This window comes from Loxodonta africana, chromosome 22 (assembly GCF_030014295.1).
Source record: "Loxodonta africana isolate mLoxAfr1 chromosome 22, mLoxAfr1.hap2, whole genome shotgun sequence".
Lineage (NCBI taxonomy): Eukaryota > Metazoa > Chordata > Mammalia > Proboscidea > Elephantidae > Loxodonta > Loxodonta africana.
The window spans coordinates 29,826,660-29,844,340 of NC_087363.1; the positions used below are offsets into that span (position 1 = coordinate 29,826,660).

Genomic DNA, 17,681 nt, shown 5'->3' on the forward strand with positions numbered 1-17,681 from the left:
GAGAAGTGACGTTCTGATACACGCTACTACATGGAACAACCATGAAAACATTCTGCCTGGTAAAAATAAGTCAAACACAAAAGCACAAATATTGTATGATGCCACTTACATGAAAATCCAGAGCAGGCAAATGCACGGAGACAGAAGTTTTCAGAGGTTACCATGGGTGGGGGAAGTGGGGAGTTACTGTTTAAGAGGCACTCATTTTCTGTTCGGGGTGATGAAAATTTTTTGGAAATAGATAGTGGTGATGAGTGCACAACATAACCTGTTGCCATTGAGTTGATTCTGACTCATAGCGACCCTATAGGACAGAGTAGAACTGCCCCATAGGGTTTCCAAGGAGCGCCTGGCGGATTTGAACTGCCAGCCTTTTGGTTAGCAGCTGTAGCTCTTAACCACTACGCCACAATATGGTGAATGTAATTAATATCACTGAATTGTACACTTAATCACACTTAAAATGGCAAAAATTGTGTTTATAGTATATATTATATATGTGTACATATATATGTATACACATATATATAAAAACACAATAAAATTAAAAATAATATTAATCATAGCTATTTCTCAGTAATTGGATTACAGGTGATTTTTGAAAAACTTATTTTTATGTATTTTCCAAATTTCTACAGTTCAGTTTCTTTATGTAATACTTTTATAGTAAAAAAGTTATTCTTAAAAATTTTTTAAACTGTGAGTGAAAAATAAGTTCTTGTGGGTTGGCCTGATAAACTAACATACAGGACTATATCTCCAAGTTAATGTGTTCCAAAGTTCAAACAAGGGACTTGTAAATCAGCTCTTAGATTCCTGCCTTTCCTAAGTCACGGCACTGACTTCTTTGGTTCTTTAATTCCTTTTTAGGTTAGCCTTGCCACCATCACCCTTTTTCTGCCAAAAAAGACTAGTCTTTTAATTCTCATACCAAACTTGAACCAGTGCCCAGAGGATTGCCCTTTTCAAATCTGTCTACCCAGACTGGGCACCCTTTTCTAATTTATCTGCCCAGAAGGGGTGTATTTTTCTAATTCATCTATCTGCCTTATTTCTAATTGCACAAAAGTACTATTTAGGCTAGTAGGGGCCCTAGCTATATGCTTCTCAATGTAAATGCAGGAATAAAGAGAGGGTACCTACCCCTTAAACTTTTTACAAATCTTGAGCTTCACTCTTTGGATCAGTATAGGACACATGCCCATTCCTGTACCAATAGCTGTAGCCACAGAAATGGGATTATTCCAATTGACTTGACTATCAGGGTCCACCTGTGTACTTGATAGTATAGATAAACCCATACTATATGGCTGTGAAATGTTAAGAAGGGGACAGGGGGTTATGGATGCTGGATAAGCAGTCAGCCAAGTCCACTACATCATCTATTTCAATTACCATGAGGGAAGGTAGCATTTATTAGCTATTGAGCACTATCAGATTTTTTGTCAAGATCTTTACATTTGGCCTCCCTGACTGTTATGGATTGAACTGTGTTCCCGAAAAAGATATATGATGAAGTCCTACCCCCTATACCTGTGAATGTGACCTTGTTTGGGGGAACAGGGTCTTTCTTTAAAGATATTATCAGTTAAGTCATACTGGAATAGGGTAGGTCCTAGTCCTAATCTCTTCCGAGTGGTATTTTATAAAAAGAGAGTCACACACACGGAGAAGACAGACGCCACGTGACAACAAAGGCAGATGTATCTATTAGTAGCAAAGGAACACCAAGAACTGCAGGCAGCCCCCAGAACTCGGAGACAGGCATGGAAGTTCCTCTCTCAAAGTCCTTGGAAGGAATCCACACAGCTGATTTGGACTTCTAGCCTCTAGAACTGTGAGAAAATAAAGGTCTGTTCTTTTAAGCAACTCACTTCATGGCATTTTTTTATGGCAGCCCTAGGAAACTAAGAGGTTAAGCAGTAGTTAAGCGCTCAACTGCTAAATGAATAGTTGGTGTAAGAACCCACCGTGGGACAAAAATGTGGCAGTCTGCTTTCTTAAAGATTAGAGCCTTGTAAACTCTATGTGGCAGTTCTACTTTGTTCTACAGGGTCTCTGTAAGTCGGAATAGACTCGAAGGCAGCAGGTTAGGAATTAAGATATTGACCTTGCTGTCTTAGTCTTTAAGCAACAGGACTAGGACTATGCCCCATCCTCCTAGATCTCCATTTGTCTGATTTTAGTGTTGGCCTCTGAGAAACTTAAAAAAAATAAACTGGTGAGAAGAGGCAGAGCCTCGTACCTCCAGACTGACCTCAACAACCTGTGCTTCCTCTTACCTCTGTCAGGCAGAGGGCAGACATAAATTTGATGGATCCACTGGTCCCTTTACCTGGCTCTTTCTGAATATTCCCATTTCTAGTTCTTGCACTCACACTCACTTTGACTTGGGGGAGAAAATTGCACCTTACAAGTTGGCGGAGTACTTCGCAACTGAGGTAATCACTTACTGTGATCAAAAGGAGACAGAAAGTCTTCCTCGTAATAAATCTATGTTTCCATGCTGCTGTTTCCTTTATGCTGAAACTCACTCCTCCTTTGTAGATGTATGAAGGCTCAAAGAAATGAGCAACACACTTCCAGATGTGGTTGGCCTATACAAGGAGTGCTCATCAGCAATACTATTGGCGTTTGGGCCAGATAATCCTTTGCTGTGGGGGAATGTCCAATGCATTGTAGTGTGTTTAGTAGCATCCTAGCCTCTACCCACTAGATGCCAGTAGCATCCACTCCCTCGTGACAAATAAAAACGTCCTTAAACATTTCCAAATATCCCGTGAGGCAAAACCACCCATACCTGAGAGCGACTGGTTTATACTGATATATTCACCCATTCTTTGAAAGAGGAAGACATGACTAAAAATTAGAAATGGGCAAGTATGGCTGAAGCTGGGCGATGAGGGAAGTGGGAGGTTGAGGGAAGACAGAGCCAAATTATAAATTAAAACAATCATTTATGAAGTTTTGAATATTGACCTAAGGAATTTGGATGGTTTTATAGACAGCAGAGAATCATTAAAGGGTTTTCAGAAAGGGAGTGGTATTAGATTTTCATTTTAAGAAAAGTTTCTTGACCTCAGAACGAGAGGATGGAAAAGACAATAGCTGTCCCAGAACTCTGGGATGGTCACCACATGAAGAAAAGTGAGGAGGTGGAAAGGAGGTGGTAGATGTACTGTATTTGTGGGAAGGAATCATCACAGCCTGACCACAGACTGTTTATAAGGGTGCAGGATAGAGAGGAGCTGAAGGTTCTCATGAAGTTCCTGGCTCGGAGCAGGCGATGGGTGGTAGGGAAAATGGGGAACGCACACTTGTGGGTAAGGACAATAAATTCCGTTTTGTACACATGACATCTAGATGTAGCTTAATCCAAATGGATAAATAATTCTGCCTCCTAGTGACTATGTAAAGTCAGAAAAAGAACAAGATTGGATCACTAGGGGCCTGCTTATCTTTAAAGGTGGGTAAAACAAGAGGGACCTCAAAAGTGGTAGATAGTTAACAGGTCAGAAACACCAGAAGAAAGTGGTGTCCTAGGAGTCAAGAGGGCATTCTCAAGGTGTGAATGTGGTCAACAGGGTAACATGCTGGAAAGAATGAAGGCAAAGAAACCAATTATTGGTAGTAACCTTAGCTCAAGGAGTTTGGTGGAAGCAGAAGCCAATTGCTGTGGGTGAACAGTGAGTGGACAGAGAGGAAATGGAGAGTGTCATGAACCTGGGCTAGTCCTTCAGGACAATTCCCACTTTCCTGGACAATAGCATCCAGCCCCATCTGCAGGTTAACTGGGCATCAAAGATGGAACATGCCCACCTCTTGTATGTGTTCTGAGTTGATTTTCAGTTTCCATGTTTATACCATCATTTATGGCTTCCCTCAGGAACATGTTACCTTTCCAGAATATTTTTACTTTATACATCCCGCCTTTTTAAAAAAATCTCATTTGCCACCAGTTACCAGTATATACCACATTTTTTCATTTATAGTTTCACAGTGGATTGGTGTATTCACTCCTTTGTTTCCCCTTCACACAGGCACAAACTGTTCATCTGCCACCCCAGGACAGTAAAATTTCAGGAGAGTTTATACCCATTTTCATGTGGATCCCTTGAGCCTCCCAGGAAAAATAATAAAGTGTGTTTTGGGTTTGGTGGTTAGATCTCATACATATAGAATTAATATTCTCTCAAACAGTAGAAAGCAGAGTCAAAAGCCTACCTCAACCTCTCTACAGGGTGCTCCTAGTAGGCAGGAAACTTATCTGAGGTCCAGGACACCTGAGACACCACTTGATTGCTTGGTAGAAAAATTTATTTTTAGTTTCTTCTCTCACACCAATTTTTTCATTTCTTTTTATTATCAACAGATTAAAAGTGTCTGTTCCTTACTATATCATCTGAAAACCAATGAGTAACTTTTCACCAAATTTAGTGGGTACCAAAAAACCAAAACCAAACCCAGTGCGTCGAGTCAATTCTGATTCATAGCGACCCTACAGGACAGAGCAGAACTGCCACACAGAGTTTCCAAGGAGTGCCTGGCGGATTCGAACCGCCGACCCTTTGGCTAGCAGACGTAGCACTTAACCACTACACCACCAGGGTTTCCTTAGTGGGTACAATATAGTGAAAATCAGAAGGTATTGGGTCTCAAACCTCATTTATACTAAACACACTTTAGTCCAGCTTGAACTAGGAATGCGTGAAATTGGGGTGGGGTCTGACAAGTGTGCTTGCTTAACGCCAGCACTTACATCCTTTACACCAGAAAACTATAGCTCTTCTCTGGAAAAAAAAAAAAAAAAGTCAACACTATTTCTTTTGCATGCTTTCTGTTGCTAAAATAAGGAAGCAACTTTTCAATCTGTAATTTCATCTCAGTCCCTGGGCAGAGAGATGACTTTTAGATTAACAGAATCTATCCCCAGGTCTGGACTCTGTCCTTCTCAACAATCGCTGCAGAATCGTTCAATAAAACAAAGTGTCTAGCAGATCAGAATCAAGCACCTGACTATTTCACAATGAAACGGACTTAAAATACAGGTGACGTGGCAAATACAAAATTCACTTAAATTTGGTAGGGGGGCTTATAAGTCACCTCAAAGAGATAGGAAGTTATCCTCTACAGAATGTGGAGCTGGGAATATATTTTTATCAAGTTTGGAGGGTATGTTACAGTATGACTTAAAAATCAGTCAGGTGGTATTCATGAAATTAACTTTAGGACATGAAAGGCATGTATTTAGACACAGCCCTCAGGCAGCTGAAATGAGATACAAATGAGGAGCTTGTGTGACTACCAAGCAAGAGAAAAATGCCATGTTACGGTGCCGTATGACCAAAGTGTTTTCATATTCAAGCCTGTAACAGTTATGACTAGTTCAGTTGTAAATGACAGAAAACCCAAATGTAACCAGCTTCACAAAAGATGTTTATTGGCTCACATAGCTGAGAAGTCCAGAGGTAGTTCTACTTCAAGTAAGGCTTGGTCTAATGGCTTAAAAGCTGTCACCAAGGACCCAGTTTCTCTCCATTTTGCCACTGTCTTCTTTGGTATTGGTTTCACCTTTGGGCTCTGGAGAGTAGCACCTAGAAGCTCCAGATTCTCCCCTTTTTAATAGAAAAAAATAGTTGCTACAATTCTAGGCCTCATGTCCTCCTACATACCAAGGAAAGGACCGAGAATATCTCCTTTGTCAGCTCTCATAGAAGAAAAGAAGCCTCTCTCTTCCAGAAGGCCCGGGAAATATCTTCTCACAGTTCACTGGCTCTGTGGCCAAGGGAATGGGATAAATTGATTGACCTAAGCCAAACAGGTCCACTCATAAACTTGCAGGAAACCCAATCATGTGGCTGAGAAAGGATACCTTCCCAAAAAACATTTGGGTCACTGTTCCCAGAAGGAAGAGGAATGGACACTGGGAACCAAATAAGAGATGACCATTGCTGAGCCCCAAACTGAAAGTCACAAAGAAAGGTGCTCAGAATTGCAGACAGTGATCTGCAAGTGAGTTGCTTCTAAAATAAGTAACTGTATCTGACACCGGGTGTAAAACAGCAGGGATATAATTATTGATTTCCCAAGAAATTCTGGGTAGGCCAGCTAATTTTTAATATGTGAATGACTTTACATACTATTTTCATTATTTCCTTACTTTGCAATTTTGAAAAATTTCCAAGACAAAATTTTACCACGTCCAATTACTGATTTTGATATATTGTTCATTGCAATTTATCAGAGAATATCTTAAATTTCCACCTTTAATGTTTGTCCAGAATTTAGGAACTGAGTAGTACTTTTTATTCCTCTTCTGATTTTTAGAAGTCTGGAAAGTATCATTACAAATTGGAAGGTCTTCCATGTTAAAAGTTTTTTTTCTTTCGATCTTTTTTTTTTCTAGTGACATTGACTTGAACACTAAATGACAGAGCCAGATGGATCTCTGAATTGAGACCGAGGAGTTTCTGTGGCAGGCCAAACAGTCACTTCTCTGTACAGATGCTCCTACTTTTGTGAACATAGGCAGTCCCTGGGTAACAGGTGAGACTCACTCCTAAGGCTGTCTTTAAGTCAAATTTGTAGGTAAGTTAGAGCAGGTACATATGGTTCTTATTTAGGATCAGTAAGTCAAATGTTTGTCTTAGTATATAGTATATATTTTACCTTTCTATATAAAACAGTTAAAAAAAAACATTTCCAAACCACACAATGTTTTCATGAGCATCACAAAGTACTGCGTGTGTTCATTATGAACCATTGTATTTAACTCAGATTTTCAATATAACAGGCTTTATGGCAGTCTGTTCTTAAGTATGAGTTGTCAGTGAGTTAGATGTTCGTAACCCAGTTACTGCCTTACGTTACACTATAGAGTCCATGAAGTGGGCTCAGGGCTTCCACATGTTTATCTCTGGGCCTCTGGTAAGAAAATGACAAGTTAGGAATTCTCTTGGTAGGGGATCCATTTCCACATTCTATTTCCTAAACCTTTTAGAATACCCATCTGTTGCCATATTTTGATAATTCTCTCATTGTGACAATCTTAAAAATCTTCCCTACCCACACACACTTCCACCTTTGAAGGAGTTTCCGGGGTTGATCAACTTCAATAATGCTCCTCTCTAAGGCCAAACTCTCCCTTCTCTCTCCTGTTCCCTCGTACTCATAATCTCTCTGCTTCTTCCCATGTTAAGATACTGACCTCTTCCAGCATATACATCATCGCCACCCTGGAAGCTTGTGAATATTTGGGGTTTTAATAATCACCACCTTTCAGCCACGGTCTAACCTTCAACCCGGTAATTTCAACTACTTCCTGCATAACGTGTACACTGGTAATGTCGCCAGCCCCTCACTGGCTACTCTTTCTCAGCATCCCTTGCTGGCTCCTCCCCCTCCATCCAACTCCCTAAATACCAAATTGGAATGTCATAGGACTCCATCCTGGGCTCTTATCTTGCTATACTTTCTCTAGGAGCAATGTCCAATAGTACTTTCTGCAGTGATGAAATAGTGTACTATATCTACACTATCCAGCATGGTGGCCAACTGCCATATATGATTACAGAGCACTTGAAATGTGACCAATGTGACCGAGCAACTAAAATTTTATTTAATTTTAATTTAAATGGCCACAAGTGGCTATCTATTGTATTGAATAGCATAGTTCTAGGGATTTATTTCATTCCTTCCCATGTCTTTATATCCCTTCTGCTTATTTGATGACCCCCATATGTACAACTCCAAAACTGTATACTGACTACTTGAAAGTTTCACTTGCACTTCTTATACAAATTTCAACTATGTTAACCTAAAACAGAGTTCTAGATTTCTTCCTCCCCAAACCTATTCCTTCTCCCGTCTTACCCATTCCAGTAAATGGTACCACTATCCACTCAGCTAAAGCCAGCAATCGACTCCTCCCTGCACATTACCGTTTCTATCCAATCCATTAGCAGGTCATTGATTCTATTTCCAAAATATCTTTTAAATCTATCTACATCTTTCCATCTCCATTACTACTACCCTCTCCATGTCACCATCCTTTCACCCCTAGACTGCTACTACAGCCTCCAAGATTATCTTTCAGTCTTGTCCCTTTACAAACCATTTTCTACTTAGCAGCCAGAGTGGTCTTCTTAAAATATAAATCGAACACGTCACTTCTCCACTGAATACCTTTCAGTGGCTTCTCTTCTCACATAGGATAGAACTGAATGATCTGGTCCACTTCTCTCCAAACCCAACTTGTGTTACACTCTTTTTGGTACCTTGAACATGCCAAGCTCTTCCCACATCAGGGAGTCTGCATAGCTGTTCCCTTTGCCTGCTGCTCTTCTGCTCTTGATACAAGTGGTTCTTTCTCACCTGTCGATTCTTAGCTTTAATGTTACTTCCTTCCTAGGATAAGCCTTCCTTGACCACCTATATAAAGTAGGTCCCCTCCATACCAGTCTCTCAGCACTCTGTTCATTCCCTGTATAGCACTTTGCAATTCAAAATATTTTTTTGAATTATTTTACTTGGTTTCCTTTGAGGGAGTAGTTGGTCTCTTCCACTAGACTAACTGTTCCAGGAGGGCAGGGAACAAGTGTTACTTACTGTTTATGCAGTGCCTGGCACAGTGTTTTGCATACAAGTAGGTGCTCAGTAACATTTAATAAACAACTTTCTTCAAACACCTGTTCACAACATTCATTTCCATTTCCTTGGTTCCATGTGATACAAAATTTCTACTGCTTTTAGAGGTTGTCTTGGCTATGCTGTGCTAGGCCAAGTTCTCCTTACTACATGGATTTAGGCTTCAGCAATCAGGGTCTCTGGAGTTAATGTTTATGATTTTTAGGAAGCTTCTCTTCATCGCTCCTTAATCAACAAGTAATCTAACTGGCAGGCAGTTTACAAAATGAAATGCCTAAACGGCAGTGCATTGTCTAAAGAATGGCTCTAAAGGTCAAGAGACTGAAATGGATATTTCAAATCTGTCTGTTTTGGTCAGCATCCTTCTCCCCTGAATAGGGCCTTTGGTTCTCTTGAATAGTGTCAAGATGGACAGTATTACTTTCTAATATCCTGCATTTAATGGCTACTATTTACAGCTTGCATCCCCTTTAAAAAGATACTGTTACACAGACTCCTCCTGATTTCAAGTGTAGTTAATTCTGGAATTCTTCACTTTCCCCTTACGTGTGTAGGATCTATGTGTTCCTAGCATTTATCTTTGATCCTAGACCTTGGGAAGGGAATTTGTGACTCTGTCACCAGGATAATGGATCAGATGGTATCTTTTCAACTGCTGACTGGCTGAAGCTGTCTAATAGCGCATTAACCACCATCAGAAACCGGCTGTTTCTCTCTCCCTTGGTGATCAGCCCACAGCTTATTTGGGGATGTGGGTTATTATGGTGATGAGACAGGGACAGACTGAGAGGGGATTTAGGATACTGCTGCAGTGAGGAAAGGAGCTGTAGCTATACAGATTTTTACGAAAAAATCTCAAGCTTGCCTTACAACATCCTATTTCCCACTCTCAGAGTGTAGGCTGATAACATAAGGGCCATCAGGCCTTCCAAGACTGCACAACCCAGACTACCTTCTCCTGCTTTTCCTCAGTTACCCTGGTGACACCAAAGTGGACCACAATGTCTGAGGAAAAGAAGATCCTGGAGTTGGCAATATTAATTTCAGTGTCAGCTATATCAAATAAGCATTTGGTGAGGCAGACTTATGAAAAACAATATTAATAAATACTTGTGTATATAGAGAGAATATATCCAGAAGAATACACAACTAGTAACAGTAATTGCCTCTAAGGAGAAGAATTAAAAGGAAACTTACTTTTCATTGACGTCTTTTTAACTATATCAATTTTTTGTTTATCATACTCATGTTACACCTAGTAAAAAATAAATAAGTTTTAAAATATGATAAATAGAAGAAATGCAGTGTTGGCTCTCAAAGGGAAATTTAGCTGGAGTCAAGACTAACACATAGGAGACTGTCAGAAAAGTATAAGGCAGCACATAATTAAATACCAACTTCAGCGGCGCTGATTACAAATAGGATAGAAACAGAAGTCTGTTTAGTTGAAGGAGTTGGGTCTTGATGAAGGGAAACTTTCAGCCCAGGGAAACCTGACCAGATAAAAACGAGTAGAGGCAGGAATGTGCATAATTAAAAAAGAACAGTGGACTCTGAAGTCAGATAGCCTGGTTCCAATTTCAGCTCTTCACTTGTTAGCTGCGTAATCTTGAATAAGTTTTTTAATAACCTCTTTCAACCTCAGATTCCTCATTTGCAAAATGGACCTGAGTACCTACCGTAATAGAATTGTTAGGAAAATTAAATAATGCATGTAAAGCACCTGACACATAGTAGGTGCTCAACTAAATAGTGGCTGGTATAAACATGGTTGAACAGGGGGATTGGTCTTGTTAGAGTACTTGGTATCTGTTCAGGAGAAGGAGCAAGATATTATTGGCTATTAGGGTAAGAGTAAAATTCTGGAAGGTTACCTCATTTTCTTTCTGGGGTTCCTGTAGCATGAGAATTACAAACAATTACCACCATTATACATTCTCTAATGTTCAAGAAGACGAAAGGTCTGATAGTTATAGGGTTTCTCTCTAGCATGGCAGTTCCGGTGCTTAATTAAGACAGAATTCTGACTGAAGGCCTTCCCACAGTCATTACATTTATAGGGTCTTTCCCCAGTATGAATTCTCTGATGTCGGATAAGGTGTGCCTTGCAAATGAAGCTTTTCCCACACTCAGTACATCCATGAGGCTTCTCCCCAGTGTGGACCCTGTGGTGTTGAGCAAGGTCTGAGTTCCATATGAAGCCTTTCCCACAGACCTTACATTCATAAGGCTTCTCCCCAGTGTGGATTCTCTGATGTCGAAGAAGGGCAGGGTTCCGAGTAAAGCTTTTTCCACATTCTTTACACGTATATGGTTTCTCCCCAGTGTGGATTCGCCGATGTTGTATAAGGCTTGTATTCTGACTAAAGGCCTTCCCACACTCCTTGCATTCAAAGGGTTTCTCTCCAGTATGTATTCTCTGGTGCCTAATCAGGTTTGACTTCCAAACAAAGGCTTTAGCACATTCTTGACATTCATAGGGTTTTACCCTAGTGTGAATTCTCTGATGTGCAATGCACCGTGATCTAAAACGGAAAGCCTTCCCACATTCCTTACATCCATAGACTCTGTCTTGATTATGAGTTCTCTGGTGTTGATCAAAGTCTTCATTTTGATAAAAACACCTGCCACAATCTTCACATATACAGAATAGCTGCCCGCTTAGAATTTTATGATGTATAGTAAGGTGGGTACTGAGGTCAGTACTGTCTGAACTTTCTTCTACTGAGATCATCTCGTCCTTGACAATCACTTCTATAATATCGTCTGTAGCGCTCTCTACACTTTCCCTGTTGGCCCATCTCCCTAACCTGCTTTTCTTATCTTCACAGGTTTTTCCAAACCAGAATTCCTGGGAGCCATACCACTGGGATCCACTTGATAGCATCATATGGTTGTGTGTCTCCTGAAAAAATTCCTGCTTCGGAATAAATTCCTCTTTTTCACTCTTCAACACACCCTCTGAAAGAAGAAATCAAAGCTGCAAATGTTATCATTACCCACTCAGTGGTATTAACATGTCCATTTTCTCTCCAAGAGCCACCCCTGTGTCTTGGCAGCCTTTCCTAGCAGAAAATGTCAAAGCAATGCTAACACATAAAAAGTAAACAAAAGCAAAAGACAGAAACTAGACAGAGAGTCTCTGAGGGCTGTGATTCCCAGCACCAGATGAAGCACAAGGTGGGCTCTCAGGACACAGGTGCACTGAATCCAAGTGAGACAAGTCACAATTCCTTTTGAGTAGCTCAGTCCAGTTTATGATATGAGAAGGAGGCCAAAATTCAGGGTAGAGGACCTGTTCAGAGATAAAGAATCCTTTGTGGAATACTTGAGGAACTGAGCTTTGTCACACAAGAGGCAACAGCAAGAAGAAGGACCTTCTTCTAGCTTCTCAACACTAATAAAAGAAAATGTAGTCTTGTCACTCAATCTGATTACCAGGCTCACCATAAAAAATGTTTCCCCACACTACTTCTGGGAGAGTTGGGCAAAGATTCCGTCCTCTTTGTTCCCATAATGCCTGTTCACATCTACGTTATAGCATCATAATTTTGCTGTAATTACGCATTCATGTACCTGACTGTTGCATTAGACTGTGAACCTTTCCGTGATAAATGCCATAGCTTAATTGTGTTTTGATCCCTGCCAACTAACACAATGAGTAAAGTATAGCATTTACATTAAAAAATATTGGTTGAACATAGTGGCCAGATGGGTAGGCCATGTATTCAGTTTGATCCTAGGACCAAAAACCCATCCTAATTTAATTAATTGACTTGACCTCATGAAAGGTGAAATATTAGGGTTTAAGTTTCCTCTTGATTAACTGGTTGATTTAGAGGTTTCTGGAGAGTCGTCATTTACAGCATGAACAGTAAAATGGATTTTTAACATTTTACAAAGGAAAGGCAAAAGAAAATGTGTGATTGGGAGAGAAGTGCTCATTTCTCTCTCACTTACCAGTACAATTTAGACATGGACCCCCTCCTTGCAGTTTCAGGTTCAGTGGCTCTTCCACCTGCTCAAGCTGGGAGATCCCAGCAGGCTTTAGAAATGGATATCCTGCCAGGGTCAAGATACAAATAAGGCCAGCTCAGTCAGAGGTGTGGGGCCCATTAGGAAAAGAGCAGAGATGGAAGTGGCAAGGGAAGAGTGAAGGTGGGTGTTGGTAACATAGATGACCTGAATCTTGAGGGGGACAATAATATGAAGGTTAGGAAACAGAGGTACAGGGAAGTTGTAATTCCATCAATTCTCAAAGAGATGAAAACATATAATCCATTTTAAAAAGCCAAAAAGAAGAAACAGGAAAATTGGGAAAGAAACTTAAGCAAGTTTTCATGTCCCAACACAGCCTTCTTGAGCCCTCTCCAGCCATAACACCTTTAAGATCTAAAACTAAGGCTTCTTCTTCACTTGCCGCATGAAGGTGAAAGCCAGTTCACAAAGTAAATGGGTCAGGATAGGATGGAATTGCAAAGAGCTATTCCTGGGAACTCTGTCTAGTCAGGATGTGTTGGAAAACCACAATCTTAGTTTCTTTCCTTCCTATCCATCTATTTATTGCCTTCGTATTCCACAAAGGACCTGAGGCAGTTCAATGATGGGTCTCTCTATGGCATTTGTAAGAAATGGCCTCAAGCCTTATCAGCTATTTCCAGAAGTCTTACCTTACTCTGTTGATGGACACCTCTATTCACATAGGTCCACTCTATTAAATTCTTTTTCAAACTGAGCTAAAACCCGTCCTTTGTCACTCCCATCTAAAGCCTCCTAAGATTCAGGGCAATTTTACATCCTCCAAATGACAACCTTTTATATCGCTAAAGCCAGGGACAGTGTGTCCCCTGAGTATTCTCTTCTCTCAGACAAAAGTGAACTTTGAGTAGGGGCAGATATGCTCCAGGAAGGCTGCTGCAGGTCAGGGAGTCAGGGTTTTGCTCAAGGAATAACTTAGCTGTTGGCTTTCTGCCCAAAAGAAAGATGAGAAATTCCCACAGGCAGTAGGAGGAGTAAGCACTACATTCCTGAGTGAGTGTAGAGGACACTGTCGTTGTCTCCTTACAACCATTCTAATCCTCCCCCAATGTTGAGTAGCCCCAGCTTCTAGGGTAGGCCCTGACTGGTAGAAGCCAATCAGGCTAAGCCCATCCCACTTGCTACAATAATTGATTCAGGGACGAACAATCCAAGTCAAGCCAATCAGTACATGACGTTTCCCTGGCCACAGTGATTTAGAGCTGGCATATGACTTATGATGTTCCAGTCTGCGCAATACTTGGGACTCTGATTCCTAATGACTGAAGGCTAAGAAAGGCCTGCCCTGTTTTTCCCCATAGGTATGAAGAAGTAGGCAAAAAGGTCTGGGTACAACTACCAATCACCTTACAACTATGCGAGGAGCCAGGCTGTGGACAAAGTTGACATACAAGGAGACAAAGAGACTAGAATTCTGATCAGACTTTACCTGCAGCCCATTCTACCTATGCACTTCCAGCCAGCTGAAATGGTAAATTCGTCTTTATTGTTTAAGTCACTTTGAATAGGGTTTTCTGTTACTTGTAAGCAAAAGTACTCTAATACAGAAAGACTGTCAGACACAGCAAATAACTGTGAGAATGGAGAAGTTGAAACCAAGCTTAAGTACCTCTGTGCCCACAGAAAAGCCTGGTAAGAAGAAGGAGGAATGGGGCCAGAGAGGCAGTAAGGGGACACAAGACTCACTAGGAAACAGAGCAGAAAAGCCCACAGGAATCCCAGGGCTTTCCCCACCAATCCCTTGGGAATAGGAACTACTCAGCTGAGAGTTACCAAGACTTCTCAACTTCTAACGATAAAGATCACCTGCCAAGGACGGAGTCAGAATCTTCTGCTGGAAGACTATAAGTAGGCCAGGGAAGTAGAAAGACCACTTCAGATCAGGGAGCAAACAGGAAAGTCAGGGAGTAAAGATAAATGGTGACCATCGTAAGAACAAAAGAAATGGGGAGGAGGCAAAACAGGTGAATGAAGATGGCACATAGCAGCCAGGAGTGAGCAGGATGAATAATAGAAGGACTCAAGATGGAAAACCATGAGAACACAGAGAAAAATGGGAATTCCACTGTGTCTACAGCACTGGGTTAATAGAACACATACCTATTACATGCTAAAGAACAAGACAAGGGAACTGGTCAGATGAGTGGCATGTGTGTTCTCACTCACCTGAGGAGATGCCCCTCAGGCCCTCTCCATCCAGGGCTCCCTGAGGAGCTGAGCACCAGGGTGCTTCTCCTTGTTCCAGGTAGGAAATCAGAGCCGGTTTGGGAAACGGAAATGCTGCTTGAGGGGAAGGAAATTGGACAAGGAGGTGAGTGGAGTCACACAGAACAATCCCGGGGCTCCTCCCAGGCCTTTGACTTCTGGGGCAGGAGGAAGAAGAAGGGAATAACTAGGGACTGCAAGAACGGATAAGGGGCAGGAGACCCAGGGGAGAGGGCCAGGAGGCTTACAAAGGTCAGGAAGTTGACAGAGTAAGTAAGAGGAGCTCAATAACAGTTTGAGTGAGCAAATGGATGATTTCACTCATTGAGGAACTAAACTTTCTTGTCCTCTCTCTCAGGGCTCTCAAGTTCAGACATCTGTACGAGGATGTTCAGTACTGGGCCAGGATCTCACCTATAGAACTGTGAGAGCTCAGTGGAATCCCAGGAATCTTCTCTCTTCCCACTGTACCCACAAAAGATGGGGTGGGGCAGGCCTCTTAAGGAAGTCCTGTGTGAGGCCCAAATTGATACCAGGATTTCCCACTTCTCAGCAACCTCTGAAGTTGGGCCATTAAGAATCTAAGAGCCTGAAGCTACCACTCAGCTCAGGATTATCAGTGACTCTTGGGCCTCTGAGATAGAAGGAGCCAGGAAACTCTGAAGGGCAAAGGCAGAGCCCGAAGGGAGATACCCTTACCCAGGGAAGCCACAGCCCCATAATTTTCCAGCATCACATCCCTGTACAGAGCTCTCTGGGCAGGGGCCAGGCTGGTCCATTCATTCTCAGAGAAGTAGACAGCTACGTCCTCAAAGGTCACTGAGTCCTGAAACAACAAGTGCATGAATGCCCCAGGATAACCTCAGGACCCAGGCAGACAGGGCACTAAGAGGTACTAGAGCAGAAGCCTGCTGGATTCCTGGATCCTGAATATCTCAGGGTACTCCAAGTAGAAGATTTCATCCCCTACTTACAGGGAAGATATAAAAGATCAGCCATCAATTTCCTCATGTCTCTTCATCTTTATTTCAGCAAACATCCTCATCTTTTTCACAAGTATCTGCAAAAAGTTCTCCTTTTTCATCTCTATATTCAAAACAACCACTTGTGTTCTACATTCTATCCCTTCTCCACAGTGTGTTCCCTCCTCCAGAGGCCACCAGCCCTTGATAACAAGAACGACTACTGTTTATTGAACCTGTGCCACGCACTTTACGTACATGATGCTGCCTATGCTTTACAGCCTAGGAAGAAGGCATCAGATCCATTTTATAGAAGAATCTGAGGCTCTGGTGAACTTGCCCGAAGTCACAGAACTGAGACAGAACCCAGGCCTGTGTGACTTTCTGCCTCTAACCTACTATGCCACACTCCCTTCTATCCTCACTCCTGCCACCTCCACTTCTCCTATGTAGGACCCTTCCTCTTCTCTCCCTACCAGTCACTGCCACCAGCCAAAGACGCAGCTAAGGGGTCCTGGGAACACTCACGTTGCCCTAGATACTGTACAACAGAATAGACCTTAACTCTGACTTCACTGCACCCTCCACCTCAATGCACTCCCTAAAACATCCCACCCCACTCTTTCTTCCCCACGTCTCAGTCTCAAAGTCCTGTTTTTCAATATTTCTTTTGGAGCCTGAGCTGTTGCACCTTTTCTTTCCTTCCTCTTTAAAAGACAGTGTTAACCTACAGCTAACGAGCCTTTCTATAATTTCCTACATTACAGGAAATCCTATAATTCAGGCTTTCTGTCTCCATACCAAGGAGCTACCGATTCTGGTCCATTACACTTCAACCCTTGTCCTACGAAGTCCCCACAGGGATTTATCCAGCACTCCAGAGCTCAAAGGCTCGGGCTAGCTCACCGCGCTGTACCTAATAAAGTCCAAATTCCTCCGCACCACAGACAATTTCATGCACCATCCGGGGACCCAGCTTACCTGCCCAGGATCCTATCTTGGCACGACCACACCCATTCCCTACCCTCTCAACATCCTGTTAAGATGGCAAACCCTTTCCTCGCCCAGATCTGTACCCTTGAACCTGCAGCTCCCCCTGCCTGAAGATCCAGTTCCTTCCTCCTGAATGTGCAAACTCCTGTTCATCTCAAGACTCACCTCAAATGCAACCTATTCTGTAAAAAACTACCCCAAAAAACTAGGCTCATTAAAATCACGGCCATTGCCGCTATCCAAGCGCTGTTAATACCTCTGCCCTCAGCTCCAGCCAGTGCAGCTGCACGTCTGCTTCCCTGCCGACTCAAGTCTGGGGGTGTCGAATTCACTGTGCACCCGGCCTACCCCTCGGGGCCCTCCACTCTGGCCTGTACCCGCCGCACCGCTCCCCTTCTCGCCCCTTATCTGGTCCTAGAGGCCCGAGCGGGGCAGAGTCCGCTTCCAGGCGCCAGGCCCGCACTCACCGGGCGCGCCCGGGACGGCGCGGGACTTCCGGGCAGCAGCTCGAGGGCAGGGCCGAGGCGGGCCCCGCACTCCCGGGCCGCAGCCGCCATGGCCCCGGCCGCCCTCAGGGGAAGCGAGCGCGCGGTGGTCTGATCGGGGTCGGGGAGGGGCACCTGGGCCCGGGTCGCCTGGAACAGCGCCTCCGCGCCGGGACCAGACCCAGGATCCGCGCCCCACCGGCCCCCAGCGCTCTGCGCCCCCCAGGCCTCGGCGTTCGCGAGACCAAGAATGCGGCCCTCGTGCTGCTCCAGCTTCTCTAGGACGGCGAGGGAGCCGTCTCTGTGGTCCTCCTTCCCCTCCCTCAGAGCAAAAGGGAGGGGAACTAGCTAG

At 43.0% G+C, this 17,681-nt stretch overlaps 1 protein-coding gene across 7 annotated transcripts; it reads right to left on the reverse strand.

Annotated features, from left to right (window-relative positions):
• Positions 1–2,695: 2,695 nt before the first annotated feature.
• Positions 2,696–17,401, reverse strand: LOC100668815 (zinc finger protein 662). Of its 7 annotated transcripts, XM_023547827.2 has the most exons (6): positions 17,312–17,396; positions 15,864–15,949; positions 15,589–15,715; positions 14,851–14,967; positions 12,607–12,708; positions 2,699–11,607 (listed from the first exon to the last, which is right to left on the reverse strand). In XM_023547827.2, the coding sequence occupies exons 3-6, from the start codon at positions 15,620–15,622 to the stop codon at positions 10,586–10,588; spliced, it is 1,275 nt and encodes a 424-aa protein (XP_023403595.1). In that variant the 5' UTR covers positions 15,623–15,715; positions 15,864–15,949; positions 17,312–17,396; the 3' UTR covers positions 2,699–10,585. The 7 variants fall into 7 exon arrangements, 6 of the variants coding, with proteins under 6 accessions (XP_010588204.1, XP_023403595.1, XP_023403592.1 ...); XR_010319026.1 differs by lacking the exon at positions 17,312–17,396 and having other exon boundaries at positions 2,696–5,615; positions 9,844–11,607; positions 15,589–17,284; XM_023547824.2 differs by having other exon boundaries at positions 15,589–15,949.
• Between the last annotated feature and the right edge of the window lie 280 nt (positions 17,402–17,681).

Excerpts from the sequence above, each read along its gene's own strand:
- LOC100668815 (XM_023547824.2), bottom strand. The coding sequence starts at position 15,733 with ATGCACTTGTTGTTTCAGGACTCAGTGACCTTTGAGGACGTAGCTGTC. Across the intron at positions 12,709-14,850 it reads CCTGAGGGGCATCTCCTCAG|GATATCCATTTCTAAAGCCT; the intron begins GTGAGTGAGAAC and ends TGACCCTGGCAG. Across the intron at positions 11,608-12,606 it reads TCCATGTCTAAATTGTACTG|AGGGTGTGTTGAAGAGTGAA; the intron begins GTAAGTGAGAGA and ends TTCTTCTTTCAG.